Raw genomic sequence first — 27,297 nt, 5'->3', positions numbered from 1 at the left:
CGACTGCTATCCTATTAATGTTAAAAATAAATCAACCATATTTACTGTAAATAGATTAACTTTAATAATTTATATGACTTGCTTTCATATCGTTTTATTTTAATCGTTTTTTTTTTATATAGAACTATTTTCTTTTTCTATTTATTTCGAGCTGCAACTCGAGAAATGCTTAGCATTTGCATTTGTATATCGAAATATATAGACATATAAACTATGCTAAACTATGCTAGATATATGGAGTATATATATAAGACTATAGATAATCTAACCTAGTAATAAGTTACATACATTTACTATGTAGTACATACTCGTAATACTCTTTTGCCGAAAAGCATTTGTTCGACTGTTTCGCATTCTTAGACTACAGCAACAATTGGATTCACATAGAATTCTCATTCTCCGACTCGAATCCAATCAATTGACTACTTAATACTAACTCTTATTTGTTTAGCTGCGTTTTGCAACTCTTTGTGGCCTTTCTCGATATTACACTATGTCCCAAAATATTTCTGGTTCTCTTTTTACCCAAACCAAACATATACAATCTATGAACACAGTGAGCTTTCTGTTCCCCATTGACATCCCCCATTTAAAGAAAGGTTTCCGCTCCAGGTTGCCTTCCTTTTCGCCACCAGCTGCCCCAAAATCCTTGACCACTGTCTGGTCACGGTGGTGCATCATTAGGCGCTGGTGGCGGCTTATCCGGCTGCAGCTGAGCTGGTGGCGTCACCAGAAATCCACTAGAGACACCAGGCTGTGGCATGCCCAGAAATGCTGCACCTCCAGCTGCGGTATTGGCCGAGTCGCCATCTTCCATGATGACCGAACTATCTGCAGCGGAGGGAATTGTGGGCAAAAATCTCACACCCAATCGTGGCGGGGATGAATCCTCCTCCTCCTGCACAGCTTCCTGGCGCACCAAACGCGGCTTGTTCAGTGTTTCGTGTTGCTGCTTGCCATTATGAGCTGTAAAGACATAAATAAATATTTTGATTCAATGACTATTTCTTGTAAATGAATGACTTCAAAAAATACTTATATATTACTTATATTAAATTATATTGTGTAAAGTTAGCAGGTTGCAGATAACCAATAAAAATAATAAACACAAATTAATTTACACAATTCAAATAACCATGAAGAATAATTATATTAAACTATGTCAGAATGCTTCAATAATTATATAATAATTAGTTCTTCACATCACTGGCAACAGTTTTGATGTGCCTAAGAAAATGAATACAAATTTTAAAGTTCAATTTACAATCGGATGATTGAATACTAAATATTACGAAATAATACTCATTAGCTTATCTTTTTGTTTTTCAAAGTAAAAGTGAATTGCAACCGTCGCTTGCTTCTCTAATTTATTAGTCTTGCAACGAATAACAGTTTTTGTAGCACAATGTTTGCTTATATTAATTGCTGCAATTTGAAATTAACAACATTAATTTCGTTGAAATTTCATGTAACACAAATTACATTAAAATTCTGAATACATTTTATAAATTTTCGCAAAAAAATCTACATTAAAAAAAATTACGCATACAACATGGGTTTTCTTGGTTACATATTACCAAACGTTTTAGCAATTTACCATTACAAATTTACATATTATAAATTAATAATATCGCTGCATTCGTTTAAAAATTGATGGGACAACTTTGTCATTAAAAAATGGATTTTGAAGAAAATTACGCATACGACATGGTTAATCGAATATCCAACTTGAAATGTAGAATATTAAAACGATTATTCTCACCTATAATCGAGGGCAGGGGAGTGCTGCTGCCGGCACTGGAGCGTGACAAGCGGAATGTGGAGGTGCTGGCCGTTGTGGCTGAGGCGGAGGAATCGTTTCGCGAACTGGACAGATTCGAGTCCTGGGACGTCTTTCTGGTGATCAGCCAGGCCGAGTGCCGTCGCCGACCGTGCGTATGTCCCTGACTGGGATCCATTAGCTTCAGCGGCATGCTGCAGTTCGACTGCGGTGCTGGCGTCGATGAGTTGGCGCCATGTCGCCAGCTGGAGCTGCGTGAGCTGCAGAAGTTCTCACTGGAAATGGAGCTGGCGCGATTCTTGCGCTGTTGTCGTAGCTCAGCGAATTGATATTGATACGGATTCGCTGCCGCTGCGGTGTAGGCACGTTGACGTCGCTGTTGCGGCTGACGGCGCTGCTTGCGTCTGCTACGCTGGCCGCAGCAGAGACGCTTGAGGCGTTGCCAGAGCGTTGGCGTCTGCTCCATCTTATGCCAATTGGGCATCTCGCTGGGCAGCATGCGCAGGCAGCGGCAACCGGGCGGATGAGCAACAGCTGCAGCTGGCAACAAAGGTGGCGGCAACTCGACGCCTCGCTTGCCACGTGCGGCACGCGCTGCTGTTGTGCCACCCACGCGTGTCTCCTCGAAGTGCTTGCAGAGTGTGACGCAATCCTTCTTGAACTGCTTAGTCATGATGGCATACAGAAACGGATTGCAGCAGCTGTTCAACGGCAGCACAAACACTGTGAATATCTTGGCCTGCTCCAACGAGATCAATTGCAGTCCAAAGATGGCCGTAATCGAGAAGAAGGCAATAGGCGACCAGCAGAGAAAGTCCGTGAACACCAGCAAAGCCATACGCTTGGCAATCCTAGAGTCATTCGTGTTCCAGGCCTGACTGCCCCGAATGGCCCAATACATCTTGAGGTAACAGCCCATGAGAGTGAGAAAGGCGCAGCCATTGATGAACATCAGACTAATCACATAGGTTAAACTCGCCGGTCCCGTTGTCGTCTCAAAGGGCAAGCAGACGGCAAACTTTCGATAGTCAGAGACGCCCAAGAGTGGCAGCAAGGCCATCATCAGAGCAAAGATCCAGCCCACACTCATGATGTAGCCCGCCTGGCGTAGCGAGAGACGTTTGTTCAAGTGTATCGCATGGGTAATGGCATAGTTGCGCTCCAGCGTAATCACTGCCAGCGTGTAGACGGACAGCTCAGAGCTGAGCACCGCCAGAAAGCCAGCCAGCTGGCAGAGCAGCGACATCTGCCAGGGAATGGCGAACATGCGAAACTCACCCAAGGTGGCGGCATCGACAATGGCCAGAATGCCCAAATATATGCCCATAAAGAAGTCAGCAGCAGCCAGATTGCATACCAGAAATCGTGGCACATCCATCTTGGATCTCGAGCAGACGAGCACAAAGACCACCGTGCCATTGCCAAGCAGTGCGAGGAGGAAGACAACCCAAACTCCACAGCGCAGTGTCCACCAATCGAAGAGATCGGCACAAGGCAAAAAGGGACCAGGCATGGGCAGACACTGCACCGATCCAGGCTGTAGATCATCCGCTGAGATGCCACTGAAGAGACCTGTGCCAAAGCCAAAGCCTGTGCCGGGTGCACTCACGTCGTGACTCTCAAAGTAATCTTCCATGTAGCTGCTGGGCGACTGGCTGCCCGTTGGCAGCTGCTGCAGATCTTCGTTGAACTTGTAGTTGGTCATGTAGTTGGGTGAATCCCACAGCTCGTGTGAGCTGGCGCCCAGCTGCTTGCTCAGATTATCTGCAAGAAAAATGAATAAATACGGAAGTGTATTAGAGACAATCTGGAATGAAGGTTCTTGGAGTAATTTTGTTTCATTTATTTGCAAATAATTGAATAACATACCAAAAATGAGAGAGCTGCTAGTAAACAAACTACAAAACTGCGAGACTATAATAATAGTTTTCTCACTAGATGGTTATCTAAGAGCTGTAGCTGCAACATTCCAGAATAGTTTTTTGAGTCGAATTCTATTTCAAAATTCTCTCTTCTACAAAGAAGTATCTAGGACCAGTATTCTAAGTGTCCTTACTAGTCTGATTAAAACCGATTCTTATAAAAAATGTTCCCATTTTATTCAGATCTGAATCAAACAAATGATTCCTTGTCTTCTAAAATTTACGTAGTTCTTTAGGATTTATTCTTAAAGGATTTCAGTTCTTCTGTAGGTATAGGTATAGGTAGCCACGAAACCTTCAGAACATTTCTTATTGGAAATCAAGATCTTTTAAATGTATTTCCAAGAAAGTTTGCTAAATAAATAAACTTTAAAAATAACTGCAACTAATGTTTTACACTTGATAAAAAGTACTATGTGATTGATTGGATACGCACACATTTGTGGCCAGATGTTCATCATGGTGGTGTTCCAAAGAGTCATATCGAACTCTGCATCGGAGGGAAAGAGCACCGCCTCCTGCACCTGGGACGTCTTGCGCTGCGCTGACATGGCGACCAAAGGGAGGAAGGCACAGCAATGATAGGCATAGGAGAGAATCAATGTCTGAATTCGCGGAAAAGTTTCGGGCGGTGGGAATTCACGTAGTTTCGGATTGTTGAACGTCTTCAGATGGAGCAGAGCACTGAGGCCTGCCTCAGGCAGATGTGGAAAGATGTTGTTGCCCAAGTTGAGATCCTCCAGAGCTGTAAACACTGCAAAGGCGTCCTTATGTATAAAGGCAATCTCATTGCCCTCCAGATCACTGGTAAATAAAGCAAGCAGTTAATAATAGTTTTAGTAAATTTTATTTGCACTTACAGCAATTGCAACTTGGGAATGCCCTGAAAGGCATCCTGTGGCAAGGACTTGATGCGATTGTAGGATAGCAACAGATCGTGCAGTTGTTTCAGCCCGAAAAATGGTCGTCCTTGCAGTGATTCGATTTGATTACTCGATAAATCTCTAGTAAATATAAATTAAAAATTAATAAGTCGTTCCACACTATATAGATAACATACTTACAACAGCCTTAAGTCTCTGCAGCTATTTAAATTTGGGATGCTTTTCAAGGAATTGGTTTTAAGTTCTCTAAATGAAATTTGAAACAAAATTGAATTAATTAGATATTAGAGTAATTTTATTTATTAAAGTAAGCTCTTAAGAAATATAATAAAATAGAATAGTAAATATTTAAAAATTGATGTAGAAAAATAAAATACAAATTTATCTAATTAACGCTTTAAAATTTAAATTAACTTTTACATTTGGTATAACATTAATATGTTTGTTTTATTTAAAAAACAATTTAAAGCTTGGAATCTTTCTTAAGCAAAAAATAATAATTGAAATAAAAAAGTTAATTAGAAAAGAAGTAATTAGGCAATTTAATTGATGCTTACAAACTCTTCAGTCTTGGCGTTTGACGACACAGTTTTGCTGGCACATCTTGAATGCCAGCTCGGTCCAACTTGAGGATCTCCAAGGCATGGCAGGCCTCCAGTTCCGGAAAGTTTCTCAGAGTGCGCACATCGGACAATATACTGCTCAATGAAATCGTTATACTACCATATACAAATTCATATATTCAACTTACAGTTTTCTCAGCTTGGTCATGCCACGAAAGGCGCCGTTGGTGATGGTGGACAAAGGATTGGCTCTAAAGTCCAGGATCTGCATGCTTCTGGGTAGTTCCGTATCATTTATCCAGCGCAGGCGATTGCTGGTCATGGAGCTGTAGCACAATCAGGGTTAAAATCTAAACATCTATGGCATATAAACATCTATTTCTAAGTTGCACACTCTGTTCTCAAGTGCCACTCCGTGGCAGCTGCATTTGAGAGTCAAGTTGGCGAGGCACCAAGTCGGGGACATGTGACAACTGCCACGCATAAAATCAGTGTATATTTTTGGGCTAACATTTTGTTATCGTCTTTTGGTTTTTCTTGGCCAACATTCAGGAAATGCTCAAGGCAGTGGAGAAGTTTGAAGAGCCAAGAGTGAACTCTTTAAGGTAACAAAAACTTAACTTTTACTATACTCGTACATTAGTTCATTTAAAGATATTGATGCAACCATCTTAATCTCTCAATTAACAATGTATTTAAGTGGTGTCTTTAATTTTGCTTAATTTGTGCAAACTTCTACGAAATCTCTGTATTTATCGGTTTAATTTGTTGCTTCGACTCTGTCTGTTTATTTTGCTTTGGTTGCCCTCGAAGAAACAGTTAACTTTGTTGGCAATCAACAAACTGCCAACTGCGAGCATTACAAAATGTTTTTAATCCTTTTAAATTTGTTTTTCTAGCAGCGGGAAAAACCACATCACAACGAAAAAAAAGTGCAAGTCTCTTTTCAACAACAGCAGAGCAAAAGTAGCGAATTTATTTACTAGTTTAATTCCCCAATCATGGGATATGCAATGGCTCGGCTGGATGGTGAGTGCAACGCAGCGTGGCTTTTATCGCAACATTTAACATGCTCATAATTATCCTGTTTACCAGAAATTGAATTTCCTTGGGGAGACATTTGAGAAACGTTGCAAGGCAAAAAACTTGCAACGATGTCAACGATTCCAATGACAGTCGCCAGTTGCCGCAGCTGCCACTCGCAGGAAGTGCGTGGCAAAAACAAAATGCAGCCACGACTACTTAGATTTCAAATATTACTGGCAAACTAACGAATTTTGTATACTCTAAATATTAAATCAAAAATGTATTATAATATTTTAACAAATATTTAATAAATAGATTGACTACTATAAATTATTGTTATTAAATAATATATTGTTGATTTTGGCTTTTCTATATTTGATTCAGCAAAATTATGATATTGAAATTGATTGAGGAAAACTATGAAAGAAGAAAAAGACTGCGAGTGATCTAACGAAAACAGTCTCATAAAGCTTTATGAATTTTTTCTATGTAATTTTCAATTGAGCAAAACTATGAACTTGAAATTGATTCTTTATTGAAAAGACTGCGATTGATCTATTCCACATCAGAAAACAAGCTTGCAAAACATTGTGAACTTTTTTAATCCATGCACACGGAGACATTGTTGTGCTAACGACACAAAGTGAGTGACAAAGCAACTGTATCCAAGTAAAGCAGAAGAAAAAGAGTTGCAACTGCAATGGCTACAGGATGTGGAACTAGTCAAAGGCAACTGCAATCACACCGGATGGAAAAGGGGGACTTAGCAGAGAGAAAGAGAGCGTCGCGGGGTTCGTCGTAAATTCACAAAGTAATGATGCGTTATGATTTTTGGTTTCCGCTTGTTTGCCGCCTGACAAAGTAGCAAATGTTGTGCTGCCAGCTAAAGTGAAAACGATATTTTCTTTCCCCTTATCTTGCCTTCTCCCAGCCCCCACCCACACATCTCGTTGAGGTCATTGTGTGCTGCTAATCTTTGAGCAACACCTGTGCAATGAATACTTACAGCTCTTGCAGTTGTGTCAATTTGCTGAGTCCCTCTGGCAAGCTGCTTATCAAATTATCATCCAATTCCCTGCAAAGAAAACAAATATACAAAAATATATTCAATATATTATTGAAGCACATTTCAAAATTCGCTTATAAATATTGCGATTTTTTATACTCGCTTCGGTTTCACTTCTGTGCACTGCATGAACAACTCAAAGAGCGTATTTGCATGTGTCTCACATTGCGGTTATTTCGAGGGTCAGTCCGTACGTGTTCGCACGTAGCCGGGGTACAGAATTCTGATTGGATCTGATTCTGGGACACCAACTGTGTGTGCCATGCAAATTTATGTATGAAAATAAAGTTTAGTTTCCCACAAAGTGCATTGATTTCAATTATACGTGAGGGTGTTCGATAAAAGCAAAATACGTTCGAAGCCATTTCAGTCAAGTGGTCAACTTATAAAATCTGAATATCTTAGGTGATTGTTTTAAATTCCTTTTTATAATAACCTTACATTTGTTTTATCATATTTGCTTTTGTGCTTATTGAATTCATTCACTACCTTGTAGTTTTCAAAATAATGTATTAATTTCAATTATATGTATTTTAGTTAAATAACATATTTAATAATTAATTAATTTAATTTTTCAATTAGTATTTTTATTTATCATGTTTGCTATTATATATTTTATTATTTATTCATTTATTAAAATAACACTTGAGTTTCCGATAAAGTTCAAATTAATTTCAATTGTGCCTAAAAGTCATCTACCAAGAAAAACTTGTTAATAGCATTTCTGGTATAGTTTGCTCTCTATGATACCATATATTGCGAGTATAGTATATGTAGTATATTTTGTATGTAATGGTATATTTTTTACTCCATGGTATATTTTAAATATTATATGGTAATATTTTTATACCAAATATTGCCTTTGGGATATTTATTTTTTGTATATTTTGGTATATTTGTAGAATATAGTTGTATTGAAAATGGATAGTGTGCATCTGAAAGTCGAGAACTCTCGACTGTAGCTTTCTTACTTGTTGATTTTGGGTTATTCATTTTATTTAAAACTTATTAATTACGAAATTATTTAATTTGAAATTATATTTTGTTCATTCAAAGTGAACTTATTTAATAAAAAGTCTACTTTTTCAATTGTACCAATTAAATTTAAGTGATCCCTTCCGTTACCTTTAAATAAATATATAAATATTCTTTAATTTCAATAATCGAAATTAATCAATTGATATCCATATAAACCCTTATAAGAATTTCATGTTTACGCTGTCTATCCCTGAGCGTGTCCATTTCCCTTTTCAGCAATGTGCGTGCCTGGCATAAAACAAAACTTTCCCAACTTTCACTTGGAGAACACATAACAGACACGCCACGCTAGCGCGGGGGAAGATTGAAGGAAGGTGGATACTCATAAATCTTCAGCGAATGCATACGGTAAATTTCTTTATACTTTTCAACACAGATTTACGCGTTGCACGGCGAAAGTTTTTCACTTTCACTTGATGCATACTTCGTCTTCAGAGGTTGCATGCGTTTGCTTATCCCCTGGTATCTTGAGGTTTGTCTGTTTAGTTTGACTAACGCGTCAGTCAGCCACAACATAAATTTGCATATTTGTCATCGTCTGCAGCCCTCGTTGCATCTGAAGTTAAGCGAATTTTATGCGCTCGCCCCAAAGTATGCAACGCAAAAACCAAAAATTTGCGGTAAACAGCGACAGCGACGGCGACGACGGCAGCGATGTCAGCAGCGGCGTCACAACGACGACAATTTAAGCTGTCGCAAAGTAAAGTTAAAAAAAAAAAATACAAGTTTTGCCCGCTTTGTTGCAAAATTGAAATTTATTCGAGCTATGCCCCGAAAAAAGAAAAACGAATGGAAAAGAAACGGATAAACACCATTTCCACTTGCACTTCAACTTCTGCTTGTGTTTACTCCCTTGAGGAAGATTCGAGTATTAAAAGTTTCAAAAGAAGTTTGCGGTGCAGCGGCACATTCAATATATACTCTATAAAATGACGATGATTTGCGGATGGATATTCTTATTTTTAAGAAAAAATATTTGTTTTGAATAACAAACAAAATATAATGTTCATACGAATTGAAATTTCTAAATATTTTAATTTTCAAACTTTGACTTCAAACAAATTTAGTGAAGCCAAATAATAAAATGTTCTTTCAATAAATTCCTTATTACTTCTTCGTTTTTAAAATAGGGAAATAAGCAGCCTTTTTTCTTAGTACTCGTATGTGCTAAGGATTTGTTTTGTTTTAATGACACATTTAGAGCATTCAAGAGTCATTGAATTCAATTTCTCTTTGATATCAATTGCATTTTGTAGGTCGCGTCCTGCTCTCTACCATCCTGTCGTGTCCTGTCAAGTCATGTGTGTATATATGTATGTGTGTGTGTGTGTGTATTTGGGCAAGTGTGTGAAGTTCTTAAAGTATTTTTATTGCTTTAGTTACTTACAGAACTTTTAAAGCCGTTAAATTCTTAAGAGCGCCCGCAGAGATTTTCATGATTTGATTTCGCTTCAGTAAACTGCAAACAAAAAGACAAACCATATAAGTAAGAGTAACATTTCGCATAATATTAACTACTAAACAGAGTCCATCTATAAGCTATCACTTACAGCACGATCAAATTTGGCATTCTTGGAAAATCGTCATCGTTTATTATTGTCAACAAATTGCTGCCCAAATTGCTGTTGGTTCCGAAATTGTTAATGAGGTCGCATTACGAACGAAAGTAAAGAGAACAAAAATTATGAGTAATTGTACAATTTAATGGCCAAAATCTTTAGATCTGTAATAAGTTTTGTTTTTATAGAGTAGATGAGAAAGTACAAATTCCTGAATTACGGATAAAAATTGTAAATGAGTTTGTTGAACGAGTTCAAAGTACGTTTAAAACATGCGCATTAAATTAATGTTGAATTATCATATCAAAACTATTAGTTATCATAGTTAGTATTCTATTCTATACTGTGCGTATACTTATTTTAATGTTCGAATAGCGAAAATGAAGAGGATTAAAAATATTGTTCAAAATTATTAGAAGTATTTGCTACTTTATTTAATAATTTAAATGAATATTAATTTGATTAATGCTTTTGAAGTTAATTAATATTAAGCAACGCATAAGAAAAGCAATACATTGTATTAATTACAATTAAATGCATTTCGCAGCAATTTTCATGTCACAAAATGGTTCATTCAATTGGGCAAAAAATAAAACCCAGCTTTAATTTAATGTTAGCATTTGAGAGAGTGAAAAGAGTTAAAAATATTGGCAAGTGTTAAATGTAATTTAATGAATTAGATGAAGTTCTTCAATCAAGAGTAAATTATTATACGATATATATTAAGAATAACATGATTTATGCTTTTTCAATTCATAAATGCTAAACAACTCATAAGGAAAGCAACACATCATTATGATAATGATAATTAATTATAATTCCACAGCAGTTCTTGTGTTAAAAAAAAGTTTAATTTAATTCTTCAGAAAATAAAATGGAAGTTAAAGTAAAATGGAACTTAAAAATATTATAAATAATGAAATTTTATTTAATGAATTAGAATTACTTGTTGTTCCAGTTATCAGTAAATTGAAATTCAATTTTTATTTTACACAAAATGATGAATGTTTACTTAGTTAATAAATACTAAAGAACTGTTGAGAAAAGCAACACATCATATTAATGATAATTAATTGCATTCCGCAGCAGTTCTCACATTACATATTTGTTCAATTGAGCAGAAAATGAAATGCAGGTTAAATTAAATTCCACCATACGATTTAAGGCAATTGTCAACCCCTTGTCATAGCATTAAACATTTCACATGATTCATTAAGCGCATGCATTTCGATTAGACCCCAAAAACATTTGTAACCAAACCGCACATAAAATACACATTTCAACACTGAAGTCAAATTTGCTAATTACACATGGAAAATTATGCAGCAAATAAGGATTTGTATAGTTAACAACTAAAATGGAAGAATACGTAATATGCATAATTAGAGGGCAATAAATTTTCATAACAAAGCATTGCCAATTTGTCTGTGGATTATTTTGGAATAGTTCTTTAAGCATGCAAAATGCTAGAAATATAGAAATGATAAAAGGAAAAAACTCTCACAGTGCTTCGAGTGTTCTAAGTCCGGCCAGAGCGTTTGTTGGAATGCGATAGAAGAGGTTCCCCTCAAGGCGCAAGGAGCGCAGTTTCAGCAGGTTGCCCAAACAATTGCCATCCAAACTGACCAAGGCGTTGCCATTCAATTGACTGAGTTCCGTCAGGGTTTTCCCCCATTTTACAATTGGGGTCGAGTGTTGTGTGAGTGAGTGTGTGTGTGTGTGTGTATTTTTTCGTTCATATTTTTTTAAACGATTTGCAATTTGAAATGAGTAAAAGAAAAAAGAGAAAAAGGGAAAGCGAAAAGTATGAGCAAAATAGCGTGTAATTGCTGGCAAGTGCTTGCAAGTCCTCTTAAGTTTGCTTGTGCTGGTGCGTGTGCGTATATATGTGTGCGACTGTGTGTGTGTGTGTGTGGGAGTGTTGGGTGTTGATGTGTGTGAAGGCAACAAACTAAATGGCAGCAAGCGTACTAATTGATCCTGCAGGCGTCTGTTTCGACTTCGGGCGCATCCTTCGTTGTTTCATACGCTTAAAAGCAAACATTAAAACACACTCACGCACACAAAAACACACTCACACAGACAGACAGGCACACACACACACTTACAGATACGTTTGGCATTTCGACTTGTGTTGCATACTCACAGGCTGACAAGCTGGCCGAGTCCTTGAAATGAATGCGGAGCCAACGATTTAAGGCCGCAGTTTTGCAAACTTAAACGTTTCAATTTGGCGAGTCCATAAAACGTGTAGGGATCCATATTAATGATGCTATTGTCGGACAAAGTTCTGCAAATAAAAACCTTCCCTTGGTCAACAGTTGAGCGCAAGAAAGTCGAAGTCGAAAGTCTTTAGACGCTAAGCTAAAGTGCAGGAAATTGCAAGGATAACAGCCTGAGTAATTAATCCTGCAAAGTCGCTGAAATATACAACGTAATCAAGTAATTTATATTACCCCCAACTGCTGCTGTTGCCGTTGCAGCAATCCTGACTATCCCCCCGACTCTATCCTCATTCCCATCCTCATCAGCTACAGCTGACTGACCACTGTGATTTCATTTTTTTCGCTTTCGCTTTTTTTGGGTTAGGGGTGTGGCTGGGAGGTTGCTGTGAAATTGAATAATGAGTCGCAGCGCTCATGACAGGCAACAATGAAAGTTTTTTTTTCTTTCTTTTTTGTGTTTTTTTTTTTGCATGTTGTTGTCGCCTTTGTTTTGCTTTTGTTTTGCTTTTCACATAACTTTGTGTGTTTACAACAATCACTAGATGCTTAGTATACAGATTAAAAACGGAAAGGGAACGGGATGAGGCTTTGTGGCATGTAAAAACATTACGTGAATTGGGTAGCTTAAACAATACTCGGGCAGAGTTGGGAAGCTAAATAGCAGAAGCTTAATATAACAACCCTGCTCATTAATTATACGGATTTAGCAGCTTCGAGTCAGCTCTTGGAGGTGGAAAACTATTAAGATTTATAATAGCCAAGTTTACGTTTATGTGAAACATTATTTATACTAACAGTTTCATTTTCATTTAATTTGGATTATTGTGAAACATAAAGATACCAAAATCTATGTTCTTCTTTCTTAATATTAACATATACTTACAGCTCTTCTAAATGTGGCACCATGAAAAATGAATTGGCCTCCAGCTTGGTGATGTTATTGTTGCCCAAGTCACTGTCACAAAGAAAATAATAAAGAAGAAGAAAATAGGCTTAATAAAATTAATAAGTTTATCGGCTCTCACTCAATGTCATCTATCAATTTCAATAAGCTTCTTACAACTGAAATAAAATATATCAACAGACTCTTGAATACGAAATGAATCCTAAATGTTGCCAAACATGGCTAAACTTTTCTGTAAGCCATCAATCAAAAACGTAAATGGCATCAACGTACATACAAAAAAAAAATATTGAACTTGCCCTATGGAGAGAAAATGGCAAAAAAATTAAGATAAACAGCGCGGCCCAAACAATTGGAATTGAAAACTTTGAATAATGCAGCACATATTTTGCAGCTGTTTGATAGCTGATGACTTGTCTCTGGGCGATGCGTTAATTAATAAATAATTTTTTTTATTTATTTATGGCCAACTCGCTTTGGCCATTAATCAATGGGCAAGTTTGGCGCTGCTTGGCCACCAAAATGGGGGCTAACTCCTTTGAGAGGTCTGCGGCGGCAAGAAAACGTGACTTACATACACAAGAAAACTCCAAACGACACGACGGCGAACGATGATTGTGCAACTCCGCACAACGTGGCGTATGTGTAATTAGATTAAACCGCATGCCAAAACAGAACCGAAAACAGATTCGAAACACTGCGAAATTGACTTGTAATTATACGAATGGGGAAAAAACGAGGAATTCACGCAACAAACTGCTCAATTTTATCATCTGATAATCGCTTAATAATGCAAACGTTTAATCATTTAATATCGCCAATGGATGCGAATGATTATGAACGCATGGGAATGTGTTCCACATTGTTTTCTTGAGTTCAATCAAAGTGAAGGGTAAATAGCTGTCAGAAATCATGATTAGATTCATTGACTTGGAAAAGGTAAAATTCATTTAATAATTTGTAACAAAGCTATGTTTTGCTAATGTATTGTAATATTCGTTGAAACACAATTTAAATATGTTGTTCTAATTAAAAATTAAAAGATCCAATTGTTAATATATAAAAGATCTATGTAAGTTGTTTATGCATTATACATATTTGCCTTATGAGTTATCTGTGTTAAAAGTTGTCAAGATTGATTGATTTTGAGTTTGTCTTTCTCACTCTGAAAAATTTAAAACATTTCTATAAATCAATGAATATCTTCAAGTATAAAAGGTCTAATAATACATTTGAAAGAACCTATTTTGAAACATATTTGTCTAAAGGAATCACCTCAAAACTCATCGTTGTCGAAAGTTGATAAATATATCAAATTTATGAATTATGGCTACTCAGTTATCATACTTTCCTTAAAATATGTTTATGTGCAAATGGTCTATTATTTCACAGTTAAAATTTCTTGGTAATATTATTACACTTTTAATACATTTTCAAAAATGTGTAAATAAGTAATGAAAACTTTACTACATTAATTGCTTACTTTGAATTTAAGCCAAAACTCAAAATTCATTATTTACTTTAATTTCTTTTTATATAAGGCTTATTGTATATCTTTGAATATTTATAACTTTTACAGTTCTATGCATCAAACATATGTAGGTATTTCTTATAATCATCAGAGTGAGTATGATATGAATACTACTGTTTAAAGATTTGGGTACTTAACCAATAGAAGATTAAAAGTTATTGCAAGCAATTAAAAATGATTGTCAGCAACTTTGGTTGCGATAAAAGACGTTTTATAGAAATGAAACACGTGCTTAATTGCTTGTAGTTTTCTTCCTTGTCTTAATTTACCCAAGCTTCAAAATGTTTACTAGAATATAGGCCAAATATTATGCACGTGGAAATGAAAAATTCCGAACTAAAATGAGGTTGCTCACTAACTTATTTTTACCCTAGGGGAAAACCAAGTCTCGATGAATGCGAGGGGAAACTTGAAGTGTAAATATGAATATTCAAAGGGTACTCACAGCTGCAACACCTCGCTGGGTAAGTTGACTGGCACAGCGAGAATTCCTATGCTGCGACAGCTCAATTTGAGATTCTCCAAGCTGCCGGTGCAATGGCAATGCTTCTGCAGCCACAGCTCGCAGACGCTGTGCAGGTTGCGTTGTGCTGAACTCTTGCTGCCATTGCCGCTGACGCTGCTGTCGACGTCGACGTCGCCGTCGCCAGTTGAGAGTGTGACAGTCTCGGTGGCACGCTGAGCGCCGTGATACTCCTGCAGTGACTTCTCGTAGAGAATTTGCGCCTCTCGCTCTGGATCCGATGAGGGCAGCATTACGTTCTCCCTTATGCCAATGGGCGTGGCTGTGGGCGTGCTTGACACAATATTGACACTAATTTCGCTAAGTTGTTGCTTCGCCGTGCTTCGATTTTCTTTGGTTTCATTGTGAGCAGCATTCTGATTGCTGGACGACGTCGCATTTAACGTCGCCATCGACGTCGACATTGCTGTGGCGAGCACAGACAGCAATGCTGAGAGCAGCAGCAATTGTAACCCGATCGCTGTTGTTGTTGCCGTTGCCGTTGCTGTTGCTGCTGCTTTGCCGGCGTCGCTGCGCAGTTGGCGGCGGCGCCGGCAATGCGCTGCCATCGTCTCTGTTCTCCACTCAGTTACACTCGCTGTCGCAGTCGCTGTCGCAGTCGCAGTCTCTGCTGCTGTTGTTGTTGCCGTTGCTGTCGCTGTCGCTGCTGCAGCAGTTGCTGATTGATGCTGTCAAGCATTTGTCATTTGATGACAGTTTTGTGCGCAATTCGTTTCTCGCTCATGATTTTCTGCTCTCCTTGTTGTTGTTGCCGCAGCCGCAGCCGCCCGTTGTATTATTATTATGTGGTTGTCGTTGTTGTTGTTTCTTTGCACGATTGCCGTTGTGTTGCCGCTGCCGTTAGTTCGCTCACTTTTTGTATGTTGTCTTTGCTTTGTATTTGTATTTTATTTTATTTCATTTGATTTACATTCACTTTCTGCTTCAGTTGCATTTCATTGTGTTTGCAATTTGTTGGTTTTGCAGCTTCGTTTTGGCGTCGACTCACTTTGTTATCGCGCATGAAGTTTGTTTAAGGTTTCAAAGTTTACTTTTCAAAAGTTCTCAGTTTATCTGTGATTGATGCTGTCTGTCAGTTGGTGCAACGAAATGATTGAAATGTCTGCCATTAGTTGCGTATACGCAATAAATGCAGTCGGTTACTTACTGCAGCATTAACTTTGCTACTCTGTGCATTTTAAGTACGATAGGTAAATAAATGTTGGGTTTACTTAACCAAGCTATTAAAGTCTACCCAATAAAACTATTATATTTAGTACCAGTAGTAGTAAAAGTGTATGTATGTAGCTATCGAATCTAAGAATAAATATTCTTAATAATTTTATTAACACTACTCTCACCAACTGTTTTTTTACTTAATTGTCAAAAAGTTTTTAATTTAGCGGCATATATTCATTCATTCATTTTCAGTCAAACTCTATAAACAAAATTAAAATTCAGAAACTGTTGCGACATAAGTTTGGTAATAAATGTTTTTTACAATGCAATACTAAATTGAAGTGAAGTTATTTATACTAGCATAAATAGAATATGGGCTGAGAATAAACTTTTGTGGAAAATGTACCAATATATAGCTTAACTTCTTCTTTTTAACGCCACTTTAACTTAACGGCCACACCGAATTTAATTTAGGGGCATATTTTCCCCATTTTAGTCATGTAGTAAAATGAAAACTGAAGCTAAAATAAACGAGCGGAATTCACTTTTTCCCCTAAATTACAAAGAAGAGAAACAAATATTTTACATCCTTGTTTAACGACCACTTCGTTTTGAGCTATCAACACATAACAGCTGATCACAATTAATTAAACATAATATTTGTTGAATTAATCTTTAAATAGTACTTATCGATCATTGTGAAAGAATACAATCAATTTATTGCTGTATCTATATGGTTGAGGCTGTTAAGCGAGGTGTTGAAATTTCATTATTCAAACAATTAAAAATATCAGTTCATATATCGACAATTTTAATAAAGGTTCAGCTGATCACACTGGGATTTCCCCTTTTCTTTTCTATTGAAATAATTAATTAATTAATAATTAATTATTGAAAATAATTTAATATTAAAAATATAAATATTAAAAGGGAAATACGCTTATTCTATTTTGGGAATACGAAGATCAACACGAGGAATATCATTAATTCAGCTCTCATAAAAATAATGTCATAGTTTATCTCTTGTTTCTTAAACTTTTATCATAAGCAAACAAATACAAATGTTTGCACTTCTAACATAAAAAACCGTTGACAATTTTGAAGTTTATCATCCTCCATCCCTGTGAGCTAGTTAGTGACCCATTCTTTGTGGGATTGTTGCTGCTGCTGTTGCTGCTGATGATGTAGCTGTCAGAAACAAAGGGCAGAACGAATCGAGGGCCAAGCACAAAGCGCAACTGATGAATGACAAATTTGACAGTTACCACGCCCATTTCTCAACACTTGCTGCATGTAATTAATGAAACTGTTGACAGCTTTTGGAATTTTTGGCAATGCTCTTTAAATTGCCCAAAAAAAAAAAAAGTGAATGAAAGAAACTGGCCTGTCATGAGTGGAGAAAAGAAGAATGAGATGCAGAGCTAGGAAGTCCAGCGATGGCAAAAGTAATTTCCAAAGGGATGCCCAAAACTAGCCATAGATATCTCAGAGATGTCACAATAAATAAAGCACATTTCCTGCTCACTTTCATTTCCCTTCGATTTTCCACAGTCACTTGGCTTTAATCCGAAGCACGCGCCTCCATTTAACTCGCACATTTCACCGATGATTTATGACATGTTTATGTGCCGCTGACCTCGCCGTAACAACAACAATAGCAACAACAATAAAAACATACAATAAATATTTCAGGATAGTTTGTCTTTGATGGCCATGTTGTTGTCGTTGTTGAAGCCAAAGTGAATAATGTCAATTGTTCCCGCTAATCGAAATGATTGTGAATTGCTCTCAAAGCGAAACACAGCACGAATCGATTTGAATCTGTTTAGTATTTATGAGTATTCATTCATAAATAATCTAGTGGTAGTGCTTATAATTGTAGACAATATTCAAGCAGTAGTTGTATATTTATTAGCTACGCGTTTTGTTTGATTGTAAACAATCAATATTTGCCCAAGTTCTTTAATGCGATTTTGAAAGAGTTTTCACAGATTGGCGACAAGCTGCTGAATTATTTCTCCCAATTTTCTTTAACACTATTATTCCAGATTTATGCAATTTTGCCAATTTTCGATTTTCCCATAAAATTTGAAATGCCTAGCAACAATCCATTTTTTTAAGTTTTTGCACAAACAACAACTGTAAAAGAACCGAAGCTAAAATGCAAATATTTACACTGAACTAATAAGTGGGTGTGAAACAAGGGAAAAGGTGGGAAAACAAGATGGAGAAATTCTCAAACACAAATTTAAGATACGTTCACACGTGTCTGAATTGAGTCTGCTTTGGTTTTGTTTTTTGTTTTCTCTTTTTACTTTTGCCATTTGCCACTTTTGCCGGTTTTGTGGCAGACTCCGTCTGGCGGCGGCTGTGGCAAAGTGTTTGCCATCTGCCGAGTGCTAATAATAACTGAAAGGATTGTGTTTGCTTTTGATAAAAAGATACACAAAACTTGTGCATGGCAAACGTCACTTTGGGTTACGGAGAGTTTATTATTTTAGCACTACATTTAAGTAATGCCAGAGACCTTTTAAATATGCCAATCAAGAACAAGAAGAATAATTATGTGATTGCTATGATTTTGAAGCCATGACCTTAAATATTTCCTTAAATTTACAATGTTAAAATTTAGAATATAAATTGTTAAATACTGAAATTCGATTACACTTCTATTTGTATATAAATATTTAATATAATTATTTCTAGAAATAGAATTATGACCAAAAGAAAAACAGTCACTACTTAATAATTATGTAATAGAGATGGAGGCTAGTCGATAGATATCGGCTGGCATTAGCAAGTCGATAGGCACTATCGGTATCATCAGTAGTCAGAAGTAGAGCAGCAGACATGAGAAGTAAATCATCAGTCATAACAAGTAAGAAAGCTACAGTCGAGTGTGTTCAACTGTGAGATATCAGCTATCCATTGTGAATAAAAGCAAAACAGTGCGGTATTTATTTTAAAATATACTAAATATACCGCAAAAATTCTTAAAATTTGATATAGTATCATACTACACTAAAAATATACCGCGTAGTGCAAATATATCATTGTCAAAGACCCGTAGTAAGTAGGTGTTTTTGCCCCTGCAACAATATATCTTATTTAACTTCTACAACACTTGTCCGATCGCAATCAAATGTTCAGGAATCATAAAAACTTTAGTTCTTATTGGCTGTACTAAAAAACACAATTAACTATTATTATCAAATATGCCACATATTAACTAATCAAAGGTTATCTCTATAACCAACATTACACTTATTACTTTAATAACATAATGATATTTATTTGGTGTTTACTTTTTTTCCAGAAATTAACCTAATCAAATGAAATAAATTGCAAGATTAATGCAATAATCGAAGTTTGAAAAATTCATTCAGACGAACGCATTTTAATCGCTCACTTTAATTGTATAAAAGTATTTTAAGTCACAAACTTTTAATGCTGTTGTTTTAGATAAATCTCTTAATTATAGATGCCAGCCTACGAAATGTTAGTAAGTGAATAAATTGTTTGCTAGATTCTTTAGCTAAGCCGCTCTCATGGCATATGCAAATGCTTACACCTGAACGCATGCCAATTTTTAATTGTCACACAATTTGTTGTGACTGTAATTGATATATAGCCACTTTATACACACACACACACACACGCATGAATTGAATGAAAATTTATAGACACACGTGTTTCGTTTTTTACGCACTTCAATGCTAAAGCTAAAAATTTTCAGAGCAACCCACACATAACTCAAACAGCATCAAAATTTCATGAAAATCTCATAAATTGCTGCACACACAGCGATTAATTACAAGCGAAACTTGGGCGACTCTGCCACGCCCTAAAACAACTACTCTGCGTATGGAAAATATGAAAATTCCCTGAGCTAGAAATATTACTATGAACTTTTGCGAACAAAAAACGCACTTCAATTGCTTTTGACATAAGAGAACAAATACCAGATACCAAACAATAATATGCGCAATATTAGTTTCAAATAATGCAATTGAAAAGTTGGCGGAAAATTGTAAACAACATCAACAAAGTGCGTCACTCGAATCGAAGACTTAAAAAGGTGTCGAACTATGCTTGGGGCTTGGCGCATTGATTAAATCATTTTACGATTCGTTTGCCAAAAGCTAAATAAACTCCGCAGTAGAAGCAACATTGTATACCCTATAAACATTCGATAAAACACATAATTGAATTTGTGAATGGAATAAAATGTATTTAAGACTTTAAGAGTAAAGTAAGAAATATTAAATAAAAATATAAATTCATCAAGAATATTAAAGCCAAAGACAAATTGAATGCAGGGTATATTTTGATGCAATCTGGCTTTTACTTTTCGTCGTTTTTCACTTATTTTCGAGTTTATATTTCAAGTGCAGCTCACCAAATACAAAAACTGGTATTTCAACACAAAATGCAACTTTAATTTTGTTGCTGCTTTTGCTGTTGATTTTGTAGTTTTTTCTTTTTTTTTTGTAGTTGCATTTATGCTGACCTTCATTCATTGTGGGATTTTTTTTCGCTCGACTTTATTAATGACAGTTGTTGCATAATTTATTTAATTTTTGTTTTTTTGGCTCGTTCAACAAACTTTTAGGAGATAAATAATTAAATGTGATTTTCGTTTTGGGGCTACAATTTTATGGTAACTAATTAGTAATGTGAGGAAAAGTGATGAACGCCGAGTGTGAAAAGTAAATTAAGAAATATTGTTTAACCTTAGAACTTTTCCGGTTGCAGCAAGAGAGAAAAAATGATTTCAAATTTATTCACGCTTCAATTCGTCATATTTCCTGAATCATAAATTTCCCAATTCATCAAAATAAAAATAATAGGAAATAAAATGAGCAAACATTTTGTTCTGTAAACAGTGAACGAAAAACGAAAAAATGCGGATAGAATGCGATTTACATAAATTAATGTGATTAATAATATTTGTTTAGATTTTATTTGCCAAATCGAATAACAATTATATATTGTATGCATATATTTTGACTGAGAACAGTTCTCATTTGACTGAAGTGGCAAGATGCCACATCAAAGTTCACACCTTGCCGCTATTTTAAATTCTGATGGCTTTGATCTTTACTCTTGATACTGAACTGTTCCTGATCTTCCCTTTACTCCTCTCGCCAGCGTTTATTCTTTACTCAATTGTTGTTATTATTATTATTTTTTTGTTTTCTTGTTACCAATGAATCGATTTCGTGTTCCGCCCGAGGCGTTCGCATTATTGCTGATTATTCAACTGTTTATTTTATAGCTTTCTCATTACATACTCATATATGTGTACATACACATAAGTTATGAAGAATCTACGAAATTGGCAACGTCATCGAACTCATCATAATCGGGCTATTAGCGAAGCCTTCTTATTTACATTTCACGCTACTCAATTTTATTGGCAGTTTGGGTCAATTGTCTGTCGAATGAAATGTGTTGGTCTGCCCGAGATTCAAGTGAGCGAATCGCACATTTCAAGGTATTTACAATGATTTCAAACAAAACTGCATGTTTTTTAATATTAATTTGAATTAACGATAAACTTTAAGTGTAACCCTTTTTGAATAAAAGCATAACAGTGCGTATTATTGATAAAAGATACCAAATAAATACCCCCAAAAAATATGTTATGATATATAAATATATTTAAAATAATCCATAAGTAAAAAATATACCAGAATATCAGAATTTACATATCTTCTCGAATGTTGACGCTGTTTAAGAAATATAAATAATTTATTGGGTTGGAGATGAATCCTTCTGCCTATTTCAAACATTTCCAATAGTAAAAATATTAAAATTTCTTCTTTAATGAACTGACATTGCACAAAGTAAATTGTCAGAAATTTTATACCGAAGTATTTTGCTTTTAGATCGTGATTGGTCTTGCCAATCTGGTGCGCAAATTGAAACACAAATGCAATTTACAAGCAGTGCTTGAAGTTCGCATAAATTTGGATATTTTACAAGAATTTTGTTGTCTGTTATTGTAACAAAAAACAAGTAAATGGATTGGGAACGAAACTGAAATGTGTTTATTTGTTCAACACTTTTGGCAAACTCAATTTTACTTCACTCTTCGTTATATTTTTTGCAACAATTTTGAATGCAGTTTTTCGAGTGGAGACAGTTGAAAATCAATAGAAACTGAAAGGAACACAAAGGCTGCCAAGTGACCTGAAAATATGCGCAGAACGCACAACTCGATTAAGCAAAGTGTAATTGTGACAAAGGCGAAAAAAAAGAGAAAAAAAATTGAATAAAAAATAAACATATAAAAGAAAATCTATAAAAGCCAACGCAAATGAAGCGGAGCAAAAGCAGAAGCCAAAAATAATAGGCAATACGATTCGTTCGTTGGCTGCGAGAGTTTTGTGGCAAGTTTTGCCACCTCGATGAACTGTGTGCTGGAGGTCAAGCGTGCCACTGGACCAGCTGCAACAATTGATTACGTATACGACACGCATACCACGACTCAACTCAATATAGATAACAATTGTAATTTTGGCAGAGAACTAAGAACTAAACGAGATGAACGTTTTGAACATTTCATTTGTGTCGTTTGTTGTTCTCTCTCGTTGTGCAGACATTTTTATGAGCCTCGTCTATTCGAGGACGATGGGGCTCAGTGTCAAACCCAGAACACCCCAAAAGTATTGTGTTCGCTCTCACACTCTTCGCATCACTGTGTGAATATTTTCGTGTGTAATTGTTGCTGTTGTTGCCAGATTTTTGTGGTCTCTGAATTGTCTATGGATGTATGTGTGTTTGTGTGTGTGTGTGTAAATTGTGTAGAGTCTCATTTGGGTGTGACATTTATTGCTATCAGGATATTCAGCAACGACTGCCAATGAGACAGAGTTGAATAGGTTCAACTTTAAGCCAAAAATTGAACCTGACTACCTTTCATGTTGCGGCATCTATTCATTTTTCCAATCAATTCGACACTGAAGCACACCTCCTCATCAATGTTCAGGTGTATTTCACACCTCTCGAGGCTAGCAATCTCAAAGGGATGCCCGCGAGAATCCTGCCACTTGTCGCTACAAACGAAGTAGAAAATTTTCCATTTGTGGCAACTGTTGTCGCAAATTGTATTAACGCAAAAGTTTTCGCTTTCAACTTGAGCGATTTTCCGTTTCCCATTTGCCCCTTCCTCTTCCCCTTGTCACACTTTTCTTTTAGCCCATTTGCCTAATTATGCCAAAAGTGGCAACATCATTAAAAACTTGCAACAGCTCTGGTTTGATTAAAACCAAGGCAACACAAAAGATGTGTACTACATACATATGTGTATGTAAGTAAGTAAGTCTATACTAGATGCTCTTGCGGTGTTTATTTGGGAAATCATGTCAATTGCGTTGCAATTTTCCATACGCAAGTATTTAAAAATAATTTCCGCTGCCGCCCCAGACAACGACGATCTTACTTACACCCACGCCAGTTTGTGGCTCCAGATATCGGTCGAGCCTATCGTCGCACCATATATCATATCAAAGAAATGTCGCCAGCCGTTCAATAAATATAAAATTTTAATGAAAATGATTATTTTTGCGCTACCAAAAGCGCTCGATGCCCCAAGACTTGTTTGCATACGCTTTCAGTTCAACGAGTACAGCGATTTTCTCAGAAGTCTGACAGCCAAAAGAAGACGTTAAATTAACATGGATTAATATAGATTAATATCAAGATTAAGTTGTAATGTCAGCAATTAAAACGCTTGTTGTCTTTGAAGATGATTTTTTGATATCTTACATTTAGCATTAGCAATATTATTTTGAAATTTGTTTTACTGAGCTTTAAAATCTTGGCAACTAGAAAATGTTGATGAAAGATTCTACACTCTAGTTTATTTTAGATAAATTGCAACAAATATTTAAATTTGAGACAATGAATGAAAATATAGTTAGAATGGAACGAGTAGAGTAATACAAAAAAAATTGCAATATAATTTATTGTTACTAACGCTTGATGTGTTTGAAGAATGCTTTCCAACATTTCTGACTTGTTATTAAAAATATTGTATTCAAAATATTCGTTGATCTATTTACTTTAAAGTTGAAATGAAAGCAATATGTATATTGTTGTGGTTCGGATAAGTTTTAAGAATTATTTAGAAACAAATTAAAAGACCCGAATAATTATTTTGTTATCGAAGTTAAGTATTTAACAATAGATATGAACGAAATTTAATATATTTTTGAATTAGTTTTAGGCAGCAGAGAAACCGGCAATAAAGAAATTCGTATTAAATTTTTAATATATTTAATGAAACTCTTTTAAACTTAAAAGGCCAAGAAATACATGTGCAACAATTTATTATTACTAACGAAAATCCGTTTTTAAAAACAAGTATTAAATAAAGTAGTGCATTTAATTGTCGCCTTTTCTGTGTCGCAGCATATTCGCATGGATTTTATAATGAAAATTAGTTGACTGTGCGTAATTTTCATAAACTGTCGTCATCGTCATCGTGGTTTTTCCCCCCTAGCCCCGACACATTGCCAGTGTTTAAGGCAAAACACGCCTCCTCCAAAGCTCGTTAACCAATTCACAGAGGCAACTCGGATCGGATCGGATCGAATTGTGTGGATCGCCTTGGAAATGCACTTAGGCTTTAATATTTCGTTCTATACTCTTTACAATTGACTGCAATTTTTGCACTGACCGCACGCAGCTGCTACGCATTTTGAGCAGCAACAAAATTGATGAAGCTTCCAAAAAAAAAAGAGAAAAAAAAAACTGGAAAGACAATCGACAAAACAGAAAAAGGTTTCTTGATGGATTACCAATGAAGACGTAATTGATATACTGTAGCCCAAAAGTCAAGTTAAAGTCTGTGAACGCTGTCAGGGTCTGATTAAATATGCAAGAAAGGTGCCCCGACCAAAAGTTGGGGCCTAAATCAAAATCCAAACACGCGCCACTTAGTCAACACTTTTTTTTTTTTTTTTTTGTGGTTGGGTCGGTGGGTGGCTGGACTCAAGGTTTGCTTTTTGGGCACTTGTCATGAGATTTCAGTCTTTCGCTCTCTCTCTCTTTCAATCTCTTTGTCGATCTCTTTCTCTTGTGTCTTCGCCCTTTTAACCACTAAAGTGTTATGTTCATTTTGCTACCACATTGGCATACATAATTACTTGCAATCAGCTCGTAGATGGTTACTTTGTATCTTCTGTTGTTTCTTATTTCGGATTTTCGGTTGGTTCTCATGACTCTGGCCGAGTGCATTGACATTTTTATCGACATACATATTTGCCAGTTGTATTTCACTATAAATGAGTCTGATCACATTTTATTATAATAATATTCACAATTTAGTTGAATACTTCATTTTTTAAATCATTTAAAGTAAAATAGTTAATCGCGATTTGTAGCTGATGAGCCAATTAATTGAAAAGTACATTGTTTAAGAATTAAATTAACTTATAATTGACAGTTGTCTTTTACTATAAAAGAGTCTGACCACATTTAATTATAATAATATTCACAATTCAAGTTTAATTTGTATGTCATTCCAAATAAAATAGTTACTTAGTTTATCGCGATTTGTACTGAAGTGCAAATTAATTAAAACTTCATTGTTTGCAAATTAAATTAACTTACATAAACACAATAGATACGCTTTTAAAAGGCATCATCGAGCGAATCATTTTTAATTCTCTGCGTTTAATTAAATTGTTATTTAGTTTGTATCACTGTTTATATCAGTTTATTTATCATGCTTTTTAGTTTGCAATCTTTTTATAATGTAAACATTTAATGTGAAAATGTGTTTGCGGCAAATACTTTTTATTCGAACAAACTATAAAAGCCCATTCAATGAATTGAAATGTATTCAATGCACTTTAAAATCATATTCGTACGCTTTTTATGCAATTGCTAATTTTTTTATATGCCATTCCTTTTATATTTTTATTGCATGTTTACAGTTCATTTATTATTCATTTTATGGCATGCAGAGAATATTATAATTGTTCTCACATTATTTATGATGTTCGATCGATTCCATAAGGCGAATGTATGCATTTTATATTTTATTCTATATTTATCATCATTCGACTAACTGCTTTAAATTTCGCGCTGTTGTTGTATTTTAAATTTCATATTTCACAAAAATAAATTAAAGCACCAAGTTTGAGTAGATAATACATTAAATTTATTTCTAGATAACTTTTCACTGTTTTACTTTAGAACAGACTTCAATTTTCTATTAGGCTTTGATATCAGATAAAATATGTTGTTTGTTTGCGTAGCACTTGCAAAATTAATTGCTTCCAAATGTGCGTTTTAATTGACACAAAATGAATTTCTACTTGCTGAGTTTAATTGTGCATAATTTATTTAATTCAAGTGAAATAAATTAATTTGCAGTGTTATTTTCATTTCTGCTATTTGAACAACATAAAACACTGACACATGGGACATCAAACATGTGCCATATACGAACGATATAATGTGTATTTATATGGCACATTTATAATATTTTTATAGGCTATCGAAATCACGACTCTGGGCACATAATATCGTCACGAGTAATGCAAACAAATCGACGTCATCGATCAGCAGTCGAGCGCGCCAATTTTATTGAAAATTGAAAGTGTGTTTTAATATATGAGTTACAAAAACAAACACGCACTAGTGACACACACACACTTGCACACACATACACACACTCGCACACAGGCAGATGAAAATCAAAATCAAAACAACAACAAAAAAGTTGTTGATGCCGCCAAAAAGTAAACGACCTTTAACGCCAATAAAAACCGCAACAGCAGCAACAACAACAAACAGAGGAAAGCTGCAACAATACACTGGCGACTCCTTGCAACAAATTGCACGCAGTCTCTGCAGCTGTTGTTGTTGTTGATGTTGTTGTTGCTGCTGCGTTGATCTGTTGTAAAAAACTCGGTCAGAAACTTAATTTATGCGTAACGAGCTCACGCGCCTACAAAACTTGCGGCACCTTTTCACACAGAGCAGCAACAGCACAACTGCAAAAATCAAAACTCAAAACTTTGAGCCAAGTTATCCGTTTTGGCCACGATTCAATTTGCCACTTGGCTATTTTGTTATCCAGTTATCCGTTAATATGAACCG

At 35.6% G+C, this 27,297-nt stretch overlaps 1 protein-coding gene across 3 annotated transcripts; it reads right to left on the bottom strand.

The window, feature by feature from the left end:
• Nucleotides 1-38: 38 nt before the first annotated feature.
• LOC117564416 (leucine-rich repeat-containing G-protein coupled receptor 5) lies at nucleotides 39-27,297 on the bottom strand. 3 transcript variants are annotated; one of them, XM_052002494.1, is made up of 15 exons: nucleotides 27,164-27,297; nucleotides 14,944-16,090; nucleotides 12,947-13,018; nucleotides 11,985-12,128; nucleotides 11,343-11,486; nucleotides 9,830-9,901; nucleotides 9,667-9,738; nucleotides 7,182-7,250; nucleotides 5,338-5,475; nucleotides 5,144-5,284; nucleotides 4,767-4,832; nucleotides 4,563-4,706; nucleotides 4,139-4,506; nucleotides 1,763-3,544; nucleotides 40-966 (listed from the first exon to the last, which is right to left on the bottom strand). In XM_052002494.1, the coding sequence occupies exons 2-15, from the start codon at nucleotides 15,567-15,569 to the stop codon at nucleotides 665-667; spliced, it is 4,140 nt and encodes a 1,379-aa protein (XP_051858454.1). In that variant the 5' UTR covers nucleotides 15,570-16,090; nucleotides 27,164-27,297; the 3' UTR covers nucleotides 40-664. The 3 variants fall into 3 exon arrangements, with proteins under 3 accessions (XP_034099038.2, XP_051858454.1, XP_051858455.1); XM_052002495.1 differs by having other exon boundaries at nucleotides 14,944-16,074; XM_034243147.2 differs by lacking the exon at nucleotides 11,343-11,486 and having other exon boundaries at nucleotides 39-966.

This window comes from Drosophila albomicans, chromosome 2L (genome assembly GCF_009650485.2).
Source record: "Drosophila albomicans strain 15112-1751.03 chromosome 2L, ASM965048v2, whole genome shotgun sequence".
NCBI classification, from domain to species: Eukaryota; Metazoa; Arthropoda; class Insecta; order Diptera; family Drosophilidae; genus Drosophila; species Drosophila albomicans.
This window is presented reverse-complemented; position numbering and strand designations above follow the sequence as displayed.